At 55.6% G+C, this 18,239-nt stretch overlaps 1 protein-coding gene and 1 long non-coding RNA gene across 2 annotated transcripts in view; one reads left to right on the top strand and one right to left on the bottom strand.

Annotated features, from left to right (window-relative positions):
• The window catches only part of FCGBP (Fc gamma binding protein), a 40,698-nt gene that overhangs the window by 1,673 nt on the left and 20,786 nt on the right, over positions 1-18,239 (bottom strand). The window contains exons 8-18 of the mRNA XM_040445866.1: positions 16,254-16,845; positions 15,914-16,113; positions 14,408-14,549; positions 12,827-13,164; positions 11,254-11,827; positions 10,278-10,894; positions 9,305-9,848; positions 7,706-8,277; positions 6,810-7,383; positions 5,632-5,831; positions 2,273-2,656 (exon numbers count right to left, since the gene is read on the bottom strand). Of these exons, the coding sequence (XP_040301800.1) occupies positions 2,273-2,656; positions 5,632-5,831; positions 6,810-7,383; positions 7,706-8,277; positions 9,305-9,848; positions 10,278-10,894; positions 11,254-11,827; positions 12,827-13,164; positions 14,408-14,549; positions 15,914-16,113; positions 16,254-16,845 (4,737 nt within the window). The remainder of the gene's footprint in view (positions 1-2,272; positions 2,657-5,631; positions 5,832-6,809; positions 7,384-7,705; positions 8,278-9,304; positions 9,849-10,277; positions 10,895-11,253; positions 11,828-12,826; positions 13,165-14,407; positions 14,550-15,913; positions 16,114-16,253; positions 16,846-18,239) is intronic.
• Positions 9,722-12,862, top strand: LOC121011455 (uncharacterized). The gene is made up of 3 exons (XR_005781625.1): positions 9,722-9,791; positions 10,335-10,445; positions 12,732-12,862. It is a non-coding gene; the product is annotated as an uncharacterized LOC121011455 (long non-coding RNA).

Raw genomic sequence — 18,239 nt, 5'->3', positions numbered from 1 at the left:
TGTGTGGATGGATGGATGGATGGATGGATGGATGGATGTGTGGATGGATGCATGGATGGATGGCTAGAAGATAGGAAAGAACATCTGTGTCACTTGGCACCTAGCCTGTTGCAGAGGGAACAGGGCTGAATGTATTCACAAAACCAAATTTTTCCTGGGAATCATCTGCTGGGGACAAAGTGGTGATCAAGACAGATGGGACCCTTGTCCACCTGTGGATTATATTCTAGTGATGGAGAAAGGCAATAAACACAAATAATGGATAACTTCAGATATCGAGAAGTATGTTGAAGGAAGTAAGAGAGGGTAATAGCATTGATACTGGGATGGAGAGGGAGAGCTTCTGTAGCTGGTCAGAAAAGGCCTTACTGTAGAAGGAGTACTGGAACTGAGACCTGGAGGGTGAGAGGAGTCAATGCATGCAATCTGGGCAAAGAGCCCTGTAGCAGCGGGAATAGCCAATGTGAAGTCCCAAGGTGGGAACAAGCTTGGTCTGCTGTACAAATAGCAGAAAAGGCCAGTGTGGCCAATCATTAGCATGGCTAATGAGGGAAGGAATTACAGGAAGTGGGGCTGGAGGCCAGCAGGAGTCAGATCACACAAAACCTTTTAGGCCAAGGAAGGCAGGTGGCTTGAGTTTGGAATGCTGCTCTGGGAAGCCACCGTAGAGTTCTACCCCTGATCTGATTCACATTTCTAGAGCATCTGTCTGCCATATAGAGAACTGTTTCTTGATAGAGGGGCAAGGGAAGGTCAAGGGTAGGTGTCTGTTAACCTGAATTATGGATCAGGCAGATGGCCAGAGAAAAGGAATAATTGGTCCTGATTACCCTAAAGAGAGAACTCAAGCCTCCCTGCTTCCAGCAGGGCTGAGTCTTGGACCATCTCCGTGTGTTGGTGGGAGGACACAGACCATCCACTGAGGGAGGCGTGCATGAATCATGGCTGTATCTCTCCCCTGAATCCAGAGAACCCCAGTGGATGTCTCTGCAATCAACAAACAGGTCATGGAAATAGGGACGTGCTCCTCTAGGGACCTTAGTGTGGCCTGACATCCGTGCTTGGGTCGGGGTCTCTGTCACGTGGACCATGAATGATTAGACCGTAAGTCGGCATCAGCTCTGTTTGGCCAAACAGATCCTCTCTCAGAAATTTGAAATTGGTGTCGTGAGAGCTATGGAGTTTGGTAAATGCAAGGCAGCTCTAAGTGAGAGGAAGTCAAGGGGCAGAAGGGAGGGGGCAACGGGGCTGGAGCAGACCCCTGGAGGCAAACAATGACAGGCCTGAGGGGGTCCCGAAGAGCAACATGAAGGGCAGGTGAGGGAAGGATCAGTGGCCCAGTTTTGTCAGAGTCCAGAGCAAGTTCCCACTGAGCACCTGGAAACCATCTTGGTCCCTTGTAGCCATGGTTACCACCAGCATCTTGTTCCCATCAAAGTCGTTGGGAACAGGGGTGCCTGGGTGGCACAGTCGGTTAAGCGTCTGACTTCAGCCAGGTCACGATCTCGCGGTCCGGGAGTTCGAGCCCCGCGTCAGGCTCTGGGCTGATGGCTCAGAGCCTGGAGCCTGTTTCCGATTCTGTGTCTCCCTCTCTCTCTGCCCCTCCCCCGTTCATGCTCTGTCTCTCTCTGTCCCAAAAATTACAAAAAAAAAAAAAAAAAAAAAAAGTCGTTGGGAACAGAGCCTGGTGCTGATGGGTTCAAAGGTGGTGGGATCCCAGGCACTGTCTGAATTACTTAAATAAATGATTTCACCTTCTTAGGCCCTTGTTTATCCTCTGTGTTAAATGTCGATAATAGCAGTCCCTGTCTTGTGGGTATGTTGTGAGGAACCACAGAGAATGAAATGGATTTGGTTGAACAGCAAGTCTAAAAGACAGAGGCATAAATCCAGATAATACTGCCAGGGCACCTGGATCCAGCCACTCCTGAGGCTCTCTCCCTGGATTTTCTAGTTATGTGGGCTAGTAAATTCCTTTTTGCACAAGGCAATCTGAATTCATTTTCTGTTACTTGCGACCAATAGAGTTTCAATGAACGCTATTATCAAAACTGCTAATTCGCTTGAGCGTGTTTTTGCTCCTCGAGAACTCAGCCAGAACAGAGGGACTAGGTTTGAAATACCGAGACCAACACAAATCCAGAGACTAAACTGCGAGATCTGGACAAAGAAAATGCAAGACAGATGGGCAGCCAGGACTGTGGGGACACTGCAACAGGAAGAACAAAAACCCAGGGGAGACAGTCCCCCGCCCCCTCATGCCCCGGCTTACCCACACACCCTTCTTTGGGCTCACAGTCACGAGCCCATCCTGGAAGAAGATGTGAGCCTGGCCCACAGCTTCAACTCCGCCACGGCAAATCTGGACATCAGCGACCACACGGTACCAGGGGATGGTTTTCTGTACTCCCGGGCAGCGGTAAGACATGTCATAGATGCCAGGGGAGGTGACTGCTCTGCGGAGCCCATCAAAGGTGGTGAGGTTGGAACCCACCAAGAGGGAACAGAGACCTTGGGGGACCCAGCAGTCCCGGGCCTCAGCCTGGACTTCACATATGCGGCCTGGTGGGCAGCTGGCTGCCTGGCACGTCAGGCCAGTGCTTGAGGAGCAGGAACAGCGCTTGCTGCAGTCTGAGCTCAGCAGTGAGGAGTTCACCTGTGCACAGAGAGAGGGGCCAGGTTACCGCGGTGTGATGGATCGGAACCTCCAACACAATCCTCCAGCCCTCTGGACCTACACAGAATGATTTTGCAGCAACTTCCTTTAAGAGATGAAATTTACAGGGCGCCTGGGTGGCTCAGTCAGTTAAATGTCTGACTTCAGCCCAGGTCATGATCTCACAGTTTGTGAGTTCAAGCCCCACATCGGGCTCTGTGCTGACAGCTCAGAGCCTGGACCCTGCTTCAGATTCTGGGTCTCCCTCTCTCTCTGCCCCTCTCCCACTCATGCTCTCTTTCTCTCTCTCACTCACAAAAAAAAAATGAATAAATAAAAAAAAAGACAAGAGATGAAGTTTACTTCCCCTTCCCCCACGAATCTGGGCTCACCTTACAACTATACTTTGGTTATTATAATGCAGCAGAAGCAATGCTTGTACCAAATTCAAGCTTGCACCTCAGGGACCTTACAGCTTTCTCTCTCTCTTTCTTGGAACCCTGCCCAGCCACCATAGGAATAAGCATGGGCTAGTCTGCTGGAGGATGAGACCCCATGGGAGAGAGACAATGATCCCAGCTGATGCCACTGCACTCCAGCTGGCTCTCAGCTGGCCCACCTTCTCTATGTTCACTACCTGATGACCTCGTCAGATCTCATAAAAACCAAAAGCAACGTCTGTTCCTCATTTGGACTCTGGCGCAGGGGAGCAGGTAGTCGTAGAGGACATTATGAGGACAACCAGTAAAGTTCAAATACAACCTTTTAGAGTATTGAATCAGTGTTCATTTCCTGATTTGGAAGTTAATCTCATCATAACCCTGTAAATGAACTTCCGTCTTGGGGAGTGCATGCTAAAGTACTTAGGGGCGAAGGGACACTGGGTCAGCATCATACTCTCAAATGCTTCAGAAGAAATGTGCGTATAAACTTACACAGAGAGGTTGCGAAAGCAAACGTGTCAAAAGGTCAACAAGAAACTTAAACGACAGGTATCTGGGAGTGCTTTGTACGATTCTTGCAAGTTTTCTTAAGTTTGGATTCTTTAAAAATAAAAGTCTGGGTGGCTCAGTCGTTAAGCATCTGACTTTGGCTCACAGTTCATGAGTTCGAGTCTCACATCGGGTGAGCTCGCGCCCCACTTCAGGTGAGCTTGAGCCCTGCTTTGGGTAAAACATGAGCCCTGGGTGAGCCAGGCTTCTCTCTCTCTCTCTCTCTCTCTCTCTCTCCCCCCCCCCCCCAACTCTCTGCCCCTCCTGGGATTCTCCCTTCTCTCTCTCTCCATCCCTTGCTCACTTGCACACTCTCTCAAATAAATTAAATTAAATAAATAAATAAATAAATAAATAAATGTCTGAAAACATTAAAAGAACAGATGTAACAAAAGAGATAAATACCATCTCTCTACGGAAGGCTCCCCAGCCCAGACTTCTCTGGTGAATGCCAGACTCACGAATCCAGGAAACCTGGCACAGGCAGAGCTGTCAGGGCTGGGATGGGGGAAGCACAGGGGTAACCCAGCCTAGGGGATCAGGGAGGGCTTCCTGGAAGCAGTGAGACCTGGAGGAAGGAGAAGTTTGGCATGTCCTTCCCCAGAAGGCTTGAACTTCCAGGCCTTCTAGCCTATCTTACCGCCATTAATAAAATGGGGATGAGGGAGTATGGAATGTGGTCATTCATCTTTCCTTTATTTGGTAAATAGGCTTGTGAGGGGGCAGGGTGCCTGGTAGTTCAGAAGGTGGGTCCAGGCTGCTGGGGTGTCAATCCCAGCACCCCTGCTTGCTAACGGACAGCCTTGGGCTGACTTCTCTTTGTTGCAATAGTGCCTGGTGCATAAGATCATTAAATGAATTTGGGGTGCCTGGGGGGCTCAGTTGGTTAAGCGTCTGATTTCGGCTCAGGTCATGATCTCACGGTTTGTGGGTTTGAGCCCCGCATCGGGCTCTGTGCTGTGAGCGCAGAGCCTGCTTCGGATCCTCTGCCCAACCCCCCCACTGCCTCTGCCCTTCCCCTGCTTGTGCTTGCTCTCTCTGTTCTCAAAAATAAATATTAAAAAAAAAGGATCATTCAATGAATTAATATCTGTTACAAACTTGGTGCACAGCAAGAGCTCAGAAAACATCAAGCACAAAAATTAATCAAATTTTCAACTTCTATCATGAAACGATTGCCAGCCACACTACCTGCTGCACCATGTGTATGTTGCTGGCATTTGTACCGTATGATGAAGGTGGAGGCTGAGGCCCAGTGCCCGGCAGGGACCTTTCAGGCACAATGACACCGGATCCTCAGATACCCATGGTGCATGGATGATGATTAACCCCGTGTTCTAGATGAAGAAAGGCTCAGATGAGGGGACTGTAGGAGGCGGGGTAACAGCCCCCCATATATAACAGGTCTCAATTCCTGGGACCAGTCAATGTTACCTTACGTGAAAAAAGGGGTGTTTGCAGATGTGAGAAATTAAGGATCTTGAGATGGATAGACTGCCCTGGGTTACCTGGGTGGGCCTTAAATGCAATCACATGTATCCTTATAAGAGGGAGGTTTTGTGACACACACAAGGAGGAGGGGAAATGGGACACAGAGGCAGAAATTGGGGTCAGGTGGCCACAAGACAAGAAATGCCTGCAGCCACCAAAAATGGGGGGAGGAAAGGAGTGGATTCTCTCCTGGGCCCTCTGGAGGGAGTGCCGTCCTGCCCGCACCTCGATTTTGCCCCAGTGACCCTGATTTCTGACGCTGGCCTCCAGAACTGTGAGAGAGAAAATTTCCCTGGTTTGAAGCCACCAAGGTTGCTTGCAGTCCTTTGTCTCAGCAGCCTCAGGAAACTAAGACACTTTACCAGCATTGAGTCACCCCACTGGGAAATGGAGGTGGCTCCTCTGTCCCCATCCTTGAGGGGGTCGGCAGAGAAGCTCTGAGTCTCCCTCGGGCTCCTCTACCCTCCCTGCCCACCTCCAGCCCGGGCTCACCGGCAAGTAGTGGCCGTCATGGGTGCAGCCGCAGTCCTGCACGGGGACGCAGGTGCCCTGCGAGAGCAGGAAGCGGTCGTCACACTCGCAGCCCTCAAAGCAGCGGCTGGTGCAGCCCGTGAGGCCGGAGAGAGCGGCACAGGAGCCCTGGCAGGAGCGAGTGCAGGTGGAGTAGTGGCTGTGGGCAGGGCACTGGAGCGCTGCAGAGGGAGGAGAGAGGGCAGGGTCAGGCCTGTGGGTGTCGGGCCCTGCCCTTGGCATCCCACATACCGGGTCTGGGCTGGCATGCTGGGGACACCAGCTATGAAGACGGTCTCATGCCCTGCCCCATGGAGCTCATATCAGTGAAAAAGATAGTCCCAGTGCAGTGTGTGATCAGGGCTGCAGGGGGAGGCGTGGACAGAAAGGTCAGGGCCCGGATGAGGCCAAAACAGGGAGTTGTGAGGACCCCCCTGGGCTCTGCCTGAGCAATCGATGGATGGTGCGGCTGTCCGGAGATGCAGACTTGGGGTCAGAGAATCGGAGGGTCAGGTTTGGGGTGAGATGCTGATGTCATATGGGAACACAGCAGGTGTGAGGGACCCGAAGGACACCCAGGGGAAAGTGTCCAGGAAACCACTGGACCCCCGAGGCTGGCAGTCAAGAGAGAGGTCAGGGCTGAAGACAGTGTCCCCTGTCAGCACTGAGGACAAATCTAAGGCCACAGGGGTGGATGACAGCCCCCGATATGGGTGCTTTCCTGCGGAGAATGAAGGAGACACAGCCCTGCCCTGGGAGTTTGAAGGAAATGTACCCCCATCCTGGGGGGCCCAGGTGAGTCACAGACTCAGGCTGTATTATGTGAGCTACTGGTCTGTCTGACCACCCCTCCCAGGGCCCCACAGAAAGGGTTCAGGATGAGTCCTGAGAAAGAGCTCTGTCTATGGTTTCAGGAGCGTGGGCCCCTGCAGGGAGCCTGAGAAAGAGTCAGCGGGGCGGGGGTGGGGGGGTGGGGGGGGTGTGGGGGGGTGAAGGAGCAGACAGGGAGTGCTGTGGGAGAAGCTGGGGGCAGGGGGTGTGGGAGGGACATGCTTCAAGAGGGAGGCACTGCTCCTGAGAGGCAGACAGGACAGGAGCAGGTCAGGAGGAGTCCCTGAGCCTGGTCTGGAGTCTTCCGAGGGGCCCCCCTGGACACTTACGGCAGAAGCTGTCTGTCCTCCAGGGTTTCACGGCCCCACCAGACGCCTGGCAGTCCGCCATGTAAGCGGCCAGGCTGCGGCAGAGGAAGGTGGTGTTGCCTTTGTGGACACACAGGTCGTACACGCACTGGCGGAAGTACTCAGAGGGGTTCAGCACCGCGTGGCAGCCCGCAAAAGGGCCCTGGGGGTCCCGGACCCGACCGCAGGCCTGGATGTTCTCATAGGGCGCCGTCTCCTCCGCTGAGCACACGGGGCAGCCGCCCGGCCCACAGCCCTCGCCACAGCCCTGGGAGGAGCTGGGCGCCCGCCACCCGGCTCCAAAGGCGTCCACGCTGGGGGCCACGGCGCCACTGGGCAGGACAAAGTCGTCGCTCCAGTTGCCGTTGAAGTTCCCACAGAGGCCACAGAGCCGGCCATGGAAGGGGCTGGGGATAGATATGAGGACATGGGCATCGCCGTCAAAGAGAAGCCGCAGTCCCTTGGTTGTCTGCAGAACCATGTTCCGGCCCTCGGCGGTCACCCGCACACGACCTACAGCCACAGGCAGGGCCACAGCCTCGCCATCCATGGTGACCTGGGTGGAAAGGCCACGGAGGGGTCAGGGACTCACAGTACCACAGGTGAGACAGACCCCTCAGACTCCTGGCGTGGAGCTATGTCCCTCTCAGGCGCTTTGGGGTTGTACCATGTCCTTGGACTGCCCAAGGGTGGGACTGTGTCACCTTCAGACCTCCAGATCTGTGTCACCCTTAGTCCCCTTGGACTGGGGTCATATCTCTCTCAAGCCCTCAGGGTGGGCCCTGTCCCACTCAGAACCTGCCTCCCCGCCCCCCCTCCCCAGAGCGGGGCCACGTCCCCTTCAGACCCCCAGGGTAAGGCCACGTCCGCTTACTCACCCTCGGCCCCCGTGCCAGTACCACCACCTGGCCAGCCACAGTAACCACCAGCTGTTGGGCATCTCCAGCCGAGTTCTTCTCAAGCACAATGACAAAGTCCTCGTCCCCAGGCTGTGGGCGGCAGACTTGGGCCAAGATGTAGGAGCAGGAGCCGTGCAGGTCATAGACACGCCCATCAAGGGTGACATAGTGGATGCCCCCGTTGGCCAGGCAGCGGCCACAGCCTGTAGGGTGACAGGCCTGGACACCGTCCTCCACTCGGCACTCCTCGTAGGGTCCGCAGGCCGCACCCTGCTGGCAAGTGACTTGGCCACCCGGCCCGCACTCGCAGCGCCGCTCACACTCAGGGCCTGGGTAGAAGGACTCGCCCAGAGGGTAGTAGCGTCCCTCGTGGAGGCATCCGCACTGGCCCACAGGCACACAGGTGTCACCGCTGAGCACGAAGCCGGCATCACAGACGCAGCCCTCCCGGCAGGTGTGCACGCAGCCATCGGGCACAGAGAGGCTTGGGCAGCTCACGGGGCAGGAGTCACCGCAGAGCTTGTAGTGGCTGTGGGGAGGGCACTGGAGGGCTGTGGGGACAAAAGGGGAATGAGCCGGGCGGGCAGAGGGAGGGGCCCGGGGGGGGGGGGGGAGGAGGGTGACAGAGTGGGAGAACCGGCCCAGGGGAATCTGCATGTTCTGCCTGAGAATATTTCATGAGCGAATCCATCCAGGGATCTGAGGAGAGTGTCTGATCCAGTACATCTAACTGGGGGATTCGGTGTGGGGACATGGAGACCAAGTCTCTCTGACCACGTCGTGGGTCGGCCTGATCAAAAATTTCTATAGATGAAGTGAATTGGACCACCTACATCTGACCAAGATATGCGGGATTGGAACCAAACGTGTGGGTACCTTGGGGGGTGGCTCTGACCGGGCTACGGGACCAAATGTGTCCCGTATCTCTGGTGCAAATACACCTGACTGTGGATGTCTGGCCTGGAGCCTCTGATGGAGTGTCTCAGAGGACAAGGTTGGTGTCAGTGTGACTCTGACCACGTATATCTGATTGGGTGAAGCTGACAGGATAAATCTGACCAAATGTGCGTGAGGGGGGAATTGCCCTGGACTCTCTGACCGTGAGCCTGTGGATATCTACCTGGGGCTCTGTCAGGGTCACGATTCTACCTGGGAGTATCTGCCCGAGTGTCTCTAACCGGAAGGGTCCCTGGCTGAGGTTATCAGACCAATTCTATCTGACCTTGTGGATCTCAGTGTTTGAAACAGTGTAGGTGCATCTGACCAGGTGTAACTCTCTAGGTCTCTCTGACGAAGGGCACCTCGCTGAATAGCTGTGACAGGGTCAACCACCCCAGTCTATCTGACTAGGATATCTGAGCACATGAATCCCAGAGAGGATCCAGCACCTAGGGTTTCTGACCAGGTGTGCCTGAGTGTCCGCCATTGCAGTATGTGACCTGGTGCATTTCCGTGGGTAAATGCCACGGTGTACTTTTGACAGGACCCACGGAGGAGAAGACTCTTGTCTAAGAGCCGTGTGAAGAGGGCAGGCGGGAAGACGCCCACTGTGTGGACCACGCATGGATCAGTACTCACGACAGAAATCCGGCCGCCTCCACTCGCCGAGCGTGGCCCCCGCGGCCTGGCAGGCTGCCACGTAGGCCTCCACGGCAGGGCAGAGGCCTCCCGGATGGCCCTGGGCTTGGCAGGCATCCAGCAAGCAGGCCTTGAAGTAGTGCTCCGGTGGCAAGAGGCGGTGGCAGGGCGCCAACGGGCCGTCGGGGGCCGAGATCACGCCGCAAGCGTCCGGGCCGCCGAAGGGCTCCTGCTGCTCGGGCGTGCACTGGGGCGGGCACGGCCCGGGCACGCACTCTCCGCAGCCCTCGGCGCCGCCCACCTGCCAGCCTGCGGGGTTCCCGCCCACAGCCTGCAGGTCGTCGGCTGGGTCCCGGTTGTAGTTCCCGCACAGGCCACAAAGGGCGCCCGCGTACGCCGCCGGCACGCGCAGGCGCACGAAGCTGTTCCCGTCGAAAGCCAGAGAGAGCCCGGTGGCGGCGGTCAGCACCACGTCGGCGCCACTCAGGTAAGCGCGCAGGCGCGAGTCCAGCTGATAGGGCAGTGCTACGAGCTCGCCGTCCACCTGTGGGTACCGGGTAGGGGTGGGTCGTGAACGGCGCGGGCACAGGTTCGAATTTTGACCTCACTACCTACGGGGGGGGGGGGGAATGGGGTGGAACCCTGAGCATGTGATCTACACTGTGTGATAATAAGGATGGGAGGAGGAAGAGGAGGAGCCTCTATAGACACGATGCCACTGCCTCCTCACAGGACCCTCTGAGGCAGGTACTATTATTAGACCCATTTTATAGTGGAATAAACTAAGGTTAAACTAAAAGAATAAACTAATTTTATTAGTTTAAATGGGGAAGACCTGCTGCTCCAAGGCCTATACTCTGAACCCCCTCCCCCCATCACGTCCCACTAACCTGTGAAAGGTAATCAGGGGAATGGCAGACCCCTAACTGTCCCAGACAACCCCAGGGCTGGTCTCTGGCCCCAGACCCCTCACCTGCAGCTGTCGGGGCCAGCGGGCACTGAGGGTCAGTCTGTGGTTGTACATGTGCAGGGTGACGCTGCGAGTGTAGCTGACGGCCTGGCTGCCCCGGTGCTCATTGACTACAGTGACCGTGAAGTTCTCGACACCCTTGGGTGGTGCAGAGCAAGGCGCACTCAGCAGGTACTCGCAGGTGCCTTGGAAGTCGAATCGGTGCCCATCCAGGGTGATGTAATGGGGGTCACCCCAGGCCTGACACTCAGCTGTGCTGACAGGGTGGCAGCCGTGCTGGCCAGAGGGCAGCAGGGCACATTCTTCACCCGGCCCACACTTGGCAGGCTTGCAGACCAATGAGCCACCCCCAGGCCCGCAGTGGCACCTCTGGGAGCAGGTGGCATCGGCCCAGAACTCACTGCCAGCTTCATGGTAGGTGCCGTTGGCCCAGCAGCCACAGCCACCGTCCAGGGGAACGCAACGGTCAGCACTCAACACGAAGCCCGGATCACACTGGCAGCCTTCGGCACAGGGGCCCTCACATGGCGTGGGGGTCGTGGGGGGCGCGGGGGACGGGCAGCTGGCTGGGCAGGGTGGGCCACAGAGCTCGTAGTGGCTGTTCTCGGGGCAGGACATCTCTGTAGGAGTGGGTGGAGGAGTGGGAGGGAGAGAAAGAGAGAAAATGCTGTCGGGGGTGGGGTCAGAGGAAGGGGAGGAGACAGAGGCAGAGAGAGACAAAGAGGGACAGACGGAGGGACTGAGAGAAACAGCAAGAGGCACCGACAGACAGAGAGAGGGACACAGAGGAAGACTCAAACGGAGACCAGGAGAGACGGCATGAGAAACGGAGAGACAGAGAGACAATCAAAGGGAGACACAGAGATAAGCGCCAAGAGACTGAGAGGCAAAAACAGAAAGAGAGAAACAGACACAAAGATCCAGAAAGACTGGGACCCCCTCCCCCCTCAGCTCCTGCTCTGCTCCCCCGGACACTCACCACAGCCGGCCTGCTCCCTCCAGTCCTTAATGACGATCCCGGCGGCCTGGCAGGCAGCAGCATAGGCGGCCAGGGCCTGGCAGAGGATGTCATGGGCCCCACCGCCTAGACAGACATCCAGAATGCAGCCCTTGAAGAAGCTGTCAGGAGCCACGTGGGCATGGCAGGCAGCAAAGGGGCCTCCCGCGCCAGGGGCCAGGGGCCCACAGAAGCCAGGGCCCTTGTACTCCTCCAGCTGGTCCCCAGAGCACGTTGGACAGGACCCCTGACACTCATCCCAGCACAGCGGGTCCCAGCCTGGAGCTCGCCAGCTGCCGCCCCAGACCGGTATGGAGGGGGCCACGGTGCCATTCGGGAAGACCTGGTCGTTGCTGGGGTTGCGGTCCATGTTCCCGCAGAGCCCACACACGGCGCCGTGATAGCTACTAGGCAGCGTCACCTCCACTCGCCAGTCCCAGTCATAGGTGACCCGAAGCCCGAAGTCGGCTGCCAGCACCGCTTTCGACGCGCCCTGGGTCACTGAGAGCCGCCCTTTGGCCACAGAGAGAGGCAGCGCTGTCAGCACACCGTTCACCTGGGGGTTGAGGGGGGAAGGAGGCAAACAGAGGCCACTGGAGGCGGGGAGGCTCCAGCTCTGACCCCCTGCCTCCCTCCCTCATGGCGCCGTGGCTGGGAGCTGCCAAGGCCTTCCTCACGAGCCATGGGTGTAGGTCACTTGACATTGTGGGCGTTGCTAAAACCCTGCTCTGCTTCTTTTTCTGGGTCTATCTCCATCTCCCTCCCTTCCTCTCTCTCTGTTGTCTCTCCCTCTCTCTACATCTACACCTATTTCTCTTTCTGGATCTCTCTTTCTCTGAGTTTCTCTCTTACTCTGTATCTCTCGTTCTCTCTGGGTCTCCCTTCCCTCTCTGTGTCTCTCTCACACGTGCACTGACTCTCTCTGCATCTCTGTGCGTGTACTCTTTCTCTTTCCTGTGCATCTCTGAGTGTCTGGACATCTCTTCGACACACTCACCATCATTTATTGAGCACCTACCCTGTTCCATACCTCTCTCTCTCCCTGTGAACTGCCATTAATCTCCAATTCCATTGCCATGGGCAAGAAGGGTGGCCTGTCTCCCCCCACCGCCTCCCCTCTCTTTCTCATCTCCTTGAATTTCACTCCACGTTGGAGGCTCTGGGCCTCCTCACAAACATTCATGGCCTCTTACCCGGGTCAGACCCTCAGCTGAGCACTTATCATGTGCCATTGGATCCCCCTGTCACAGGTGAGGAAACTGAGGACCACCAGGAAAAGTCACTTGCCCAACATCACACGGCTCATAGGGAGAGACTGGATTCAAGCCTAGGTCTCTAAAAAGGCTAATGCTGAAGTCCTACATCAAAACCCTTAGCAAAGGGCTAGACTCCTTTAATACCCCACAGAGAGTTGATGTTTGCGGTTGTTATTGTTGCTTTTTGCTGTCCTTTTGTTTCAGGCCTAGGTGAAGAGAGAGCCCTCAGCTCCTAACTGTGGCTGGCAGGACCCCTCTCCCCAACTAGGGGGTTCAAGAGACCATCCTGCAGAACTTACCCGGACTTTGCCGATCTCGCCTTTGTGGATGGAGATGTTGACGCTGAGGGCAGACACGGTGACGAGCCTCACAAAGGACACAGCAGGGTTGCCCCGGTTCTCATTCTTGGTGGTGACGGTGAAGGGGGTCAGGCCCTGGGTGCTGACCCCCGGGCAGCCGGCGGCCGCCAGCACATAGTCGCAGGTGCCCTGGAAGTCGAAGTCCCAGCCATCGAAGGAGTGGTAGTGCGGGTCGCCCCACAGCCAGCACGTGGCCTCGTAGTTGGGTACACACACACCCTGCCCATCCTTCTCCTGGCACGTCTCCTGTGGCCGACACGTCACACCGTGACAGGGGTCTGGAGACAGGGAGAGAGGAACTTGTGGGGCTGTCCAGCACAGGCCGGCTGCTCCCCAGCCTCAGCCCCGGTCTGCCCCAGGGATTCTGCCCCGGGGCTAAGGGCTCCTGCAGGTGAGGACAGACACCAGGGGCTTCCCATCTGAGACCAAGCCCTGGGGGTCCCCCATGTTTGAAATCCAGGCCCTGTGGTGGACTGTGTCTAAGACCCCATCAAAGTCTCCCACATCCAAGGCCAAGGCCCTGCAGTTTGCTGTCTGAGACCCACGCCCCGAGTACCTGACTGCCAAGACCTAGACTCTAGGGTCCCTACATCAGAACCCAGCCCCAGGGCTACCAGTATCTGTGATGCCAGCCCTGAGGGCATCCATGACGGCATCCACAGCCCCAGAGTTTTCCATGTTCAAGACCTGGGTCCCTATTATCCTGTCCAGTGGCACCAAGGGTCTCAGTTCTGGAGGCCCCATTCTTTTATCTTTGGGAATAAGGAGTTATTCTCTGTCCTTCACCCTAAGAAACCAGTCCTGGGGGGTGGGCAGCTCTGTGAGTTAGACTTAATCTGGGGGGCCCCATGTCTGAGATTGTTTCCCTATAAATCCCGATCCTCTTCTGGAGGGGGGTCCTGTATCTAAGACCCCAGCCTTCGTGGGGTCTCTACCTGAGACCTCAGGACTATACTTTCTGTCTCTGTCCCTGGGGGTCCTGATTTCCCCTACCTTGAAGGGGAGATGGTGTTAGAAGCCCTGAGCCTAATCCTGCATATCAGTGGTCAGTAAACTATGGCATAGCCAGCTGCCTGTTTTTATAAATACCAGAGGGTTTTATTGGAGCCTTACCCCCTCACTTACATAACCTATGACTGATTTCATGCCACAGTGGCAGAGTTGAGTAGTTATGACTGAGACTATAAGGCCTGCAAGTTCAAATATTTACCATCTGTCCCTTTAGGGAAAAAGTTTGCCTGTCCTTGCCTTATGCCAAGGGTCTCTGACATCTGCCCTAGGGAACCTAGCCCTGAGGGTCCCCAAAGCCTGCATTCTACCATAAGGTAGAACTCCACCTCCCAGCCTGGAGGGCCTGTGCCCCTAGCCCTGGGAATCCCAGCCCCGGGGTCCCCATATTGGAGACCTCAATCCTTAGTCCTTTGTGCCACCCACTGTGAAAATCTAGGTTCACACCTCCCGCTGCTCCAGAGTCCCCATCCTCTGTTCCCAGCCCCACGGGGCCCAGCCTCAGCCCAGCACCTTTGGTGACGCAGCTCAGGACACCTCCTGCGGGCTCGCACACCTGCCCTGGCTTGCAGCTGTGGGCCTGGCATTCCAAGCCTTTTCCGGCGTGGCACACACACTGTTGCTGGCACCTGTCGATGAGGACCACCTGGTTCGGCTGTGAGGACAGAGGACACGGCCATCAGGGTGGGAGCTGAACTGGCATCTCCAGTGTCCCGGGGACAGAGGGTCCAGAGGACATCAAGGGAACATCTTTCAGCAGAGTGGCCCCTTGTCTGTGCAACTAGGGCACCGCATGGCCTTGGGGTCCAATTCATTCATTCATTCACTCACTCACTCACTCGTTTTTCCAAAATATCCACTTAATGTCTGCTGTATATGAGAAACGGTGTAACATGAATTAAGAGCAAAGGCCCTGGAGCAAATTGCCTGGGTCTGAAGCCTCATTCTGCTATTTCCAAATTGTATCACTGTGCAAATTGCTTAACCTTTTATGCCTCAGTTTCTTCATCTGTAAGCAGTCGATAATCATAGCACCTAACTATGGTAGTATAACTTGGTTAATAATACGTATAAGGTACGGGGGAATGAAAAGGGAGTTCCTTTATTATGATTATTTTTTTTACTTTGAGAGAGAGAGTGTGTGTGAGCAGGGGAGTGGGGCAGAGGGAAAAAGAGAGAATCTCAAGCAGGCCGCATGCTCAGCACGGAGCCTGACGCAGGGCTCGATACCACAACCCTGAGATCCTGACCGGGGCTGAAATCAAGAGTCAGATGCTCAACCAACTGAGCTACGCTGGAGCCCTGGGAATTCCTTTAAATAATCCAGATTAGAGAGGAAACAGGGATAAGAGGCAAAACAAGATCAGGAAAATGTGGTTTTCGCTAAAGCTGAGTGAGGGGTACATGGAGATTTACACTGTTCTCTTAACATTTGCATGTTTGAAAATTTTCCTAATAAGTAAAAAGTTCATATGTATGTGTAATGCACATATGCTGTGGATTTGGCACTGAAAGCAGTAACTGGCATGTAGGAAGCACCATCTACCTATTTGCTTTTATCATCACTATCATTTGTTTGAGGAGAGCAGCAGAGAGGGGCCCAGCCCTCACAGAGCTCATGGTCTTCTGAGGGAGACAGACAGACAAACACACAGTCAAGTCAAAGAAAGAGTAACTGGGTGAGGGTTGGAGAGGGAAGCAGACGGAGTTACCTACTGTGTCACAGAGACAGTCTAGACCCGGGGAGCCAGGGAAGGGTTTAAAGTTGCAGGACCCATGGCTGTTTTGAGAAAGGTCTTCCCACTGCCATCAGGGAGGTGACCCAGAGGGAGCAAAAGTGGGGGCATGGAGGGAGCATGTGGGAGATGACAAACGGGACCACGGTGGGGCCATGATGGGGGGAGGGGACAGGTGGGAGAGACATTCAGGAGGCTGAGTGGACAGGCTGTGGAGCGACGGGCCATGGGAGGGGGTCCAGCGTGAGGCCCTGGGCTCTGACCACAATGACCGGCTTCCTACCTCGTAGTAGATGCCGTTTTGGTAGCAGCCACATTGCTGGATGGGCACGCAGGCCTGGCCGTTACTGAGGAAGCCGGAGTCACATTGGCAGCCCTCGGCACAGCTCTCCGGGCACAGTGGGGAGGCGCTGAGTGCCGAGCAGCTCAGGGAGCAGGTATCTGCACAGAGCTCATAATGGCTGTTGGGGGGGCACTTCATCGCTGCAAAGAGAGGGTGCTGGTCAGAGCTCCCTCCCAGGGGCTCTGAGGGAGGGGCTGCAGGGCCCAGTGTCCTGCCCCTTCTGTGCCTCAGTCTCCCTGCCCTCTGTCCCTTGTTCTTCCCTTCTCTGCCCTCTACTCACGACAGAACGATTCAGTCCTCCAGGACTCGACGTGGCCTCCGGCCGCCTGGCAAGCACTCACGTAGGCATGGATGTTGCTGCAGAGAATGCTCTCGTTCCCACCGCCCAAGCAGAGGTCAAAGACACAGTCTTGCAAGGGACCCTGGGGATCGACCAGCTTGTGGCAGGCGGCCAGCGGCCCAGTGGGGCTGGTGAGGAGCCCACAGAACTTCTCCTGCTGGTACTTCTCCTGCAGCTCAGGTCTACACTCCAGGTCCGAGTTACAGTCCCCGCCGGGCTTGCAGGTGGGTGGCGGCAGGCAGGGAGAGCCTGGCACCGCCTCCTCCCATGAGTTGCCGAACTCGGTGGGGTTGCCTGCCTGGGAGCCATCTGGCTTCCGGAAGTCATCCTTGGGGTCACCATTGTAGTCCCCACACAGGCCACACAGCTGCCGGTAGTAGTTGCCTGGGATGGTGACCCGCACGTTGTATACGAGGTCGTAGGCCACGCGCAGGCCAAAGTCGGTCTCGATCACGGCGTCCGAGCCGTGCTGGAAGGCACGGACCCGGCCCTGGGCCAGCGTCACGGGAAACCTCATGTCCACACCATTCACCTGGGAGGTGGGATAGTCCACGCGTCAGGGGCACACTTTGAGAGGGCAGACCCTTGTCGAGCCCCTGCCTGACACTGGAGATCCGTGTGACCTCGCCTCTCTGGGCCTTAGTTTCCATATTTGGAAAATGGGGAGCATGGTCGAGTCTTTGTAGTGGGTGGAGTGGTGGTCTCCAAAGGATATGCCCCCCCAGAAGCCCTGAATATGACCTCATTTGGAATAAGAGTCTTTGCAGATGTACTTAGGGTCATGATCTCAGGATCATCCTGGATTAGGGTGGGTCCTACATCCAGTGACGAGTTTCCTTATATAATGATAAGAACCAGAAGAGGAGATAGAGAGGAGAGGCCACGTGGAGACAAAGACAGGGAAGGTGGCTGTGAGCCAAGGAGCACCTGGGACCTCCAGAAGCCGGAAGAGGCAAGGAAGGATCCTCCTCTAGAGCCTTGCCAATACCTTGAATTTGGACTTCGGGCCTCCACAACAGTGAGAAAACACATTTCCGTTGTTCTAAGCCACCATACTTGTGGTCACTTGTTACAGCAGCCACAGGGGAAGCTCGTACAGGTTTCGAAGGAGTAACATGCTCACCAGCTACCCCTAAATTCACCACTGATCAAGAACGCAGCGATGGACTCCAGAGCCACTGGCCTGGGTTTCAACACAGCTCTGCCCTTTACTCTTTCTGTAACTTTGTGCAGGTCAGGACCCCTCGCTGGGTTTCTGCTTCCTTATCTACAGAGTGGGGTCCAGAGGGTTGCTGTGGGGATTAGATAAATTGATATTTGTACTTTACAAATTCTGGCACAGAATGGGTGTTCTGGGAGCATCTGCTACTGTGACGAGCTACGGTCGGAAGGTTTTATTTTGACAAGTAAGTGGGTTCTGAGGCTTTTTGCTTTAAACATCAGTGGGTGGAACATTAGGCTAATGGGAAATGAACATCAGACCCCCGAGCCAAGAACCAGTGGCTTTAACTGAAAGCTGCTGGGCACCAACAAAACCTCATATATCCACCCCTGATTAACATGCTTGCTCATCCTTCCTTAATACAGACATGATGAGCATCGGATTCTTTTGGAAGTATAAGGAACCAGAGGAGAAGGCAGAAGACACAATCCTGTCTGAGGCTCCCCAAAACATAGTCACCTGCCATACTTCGCAAGCAGGGACAGGGAGCAGTTAAGGACAAATGACCTATTCTGTGCCTCAGTTTTCTCATCTGTAAAGTGGGTATAATAATAGTTTCCACCTCAAGGAGAAGCTGGGGGATTCAGTGAGATGCAAATAACACCAACCACTCGTGTATTCACAGCCAACTATATGTCAGGTGCTATCCTAGGAGCCTGTGCTACCTCAGGGACTCGATTAAAGCATCTAACGCACGGCCAGTG

The sequence above is a fragment of the Herpailurus yagouaroundi genome, unplaced genomic scaffold (assembly GCF_014898765.1).
Source record: "Herpailurus yagouaroundi ecotype Mexico unplaced genomic scaffold, PumYag 194, whole genome shotgun sequence".
Lineage (NCBI taxonomy): Eukaryota > Metazoa > Chordata > Mammalia > Carnivora > Felidae > Herpailurus > Herpailurus yagouaroundi.
This window is presented reverse-complemented; position numbering and strand designations above follow the sequence as displayed.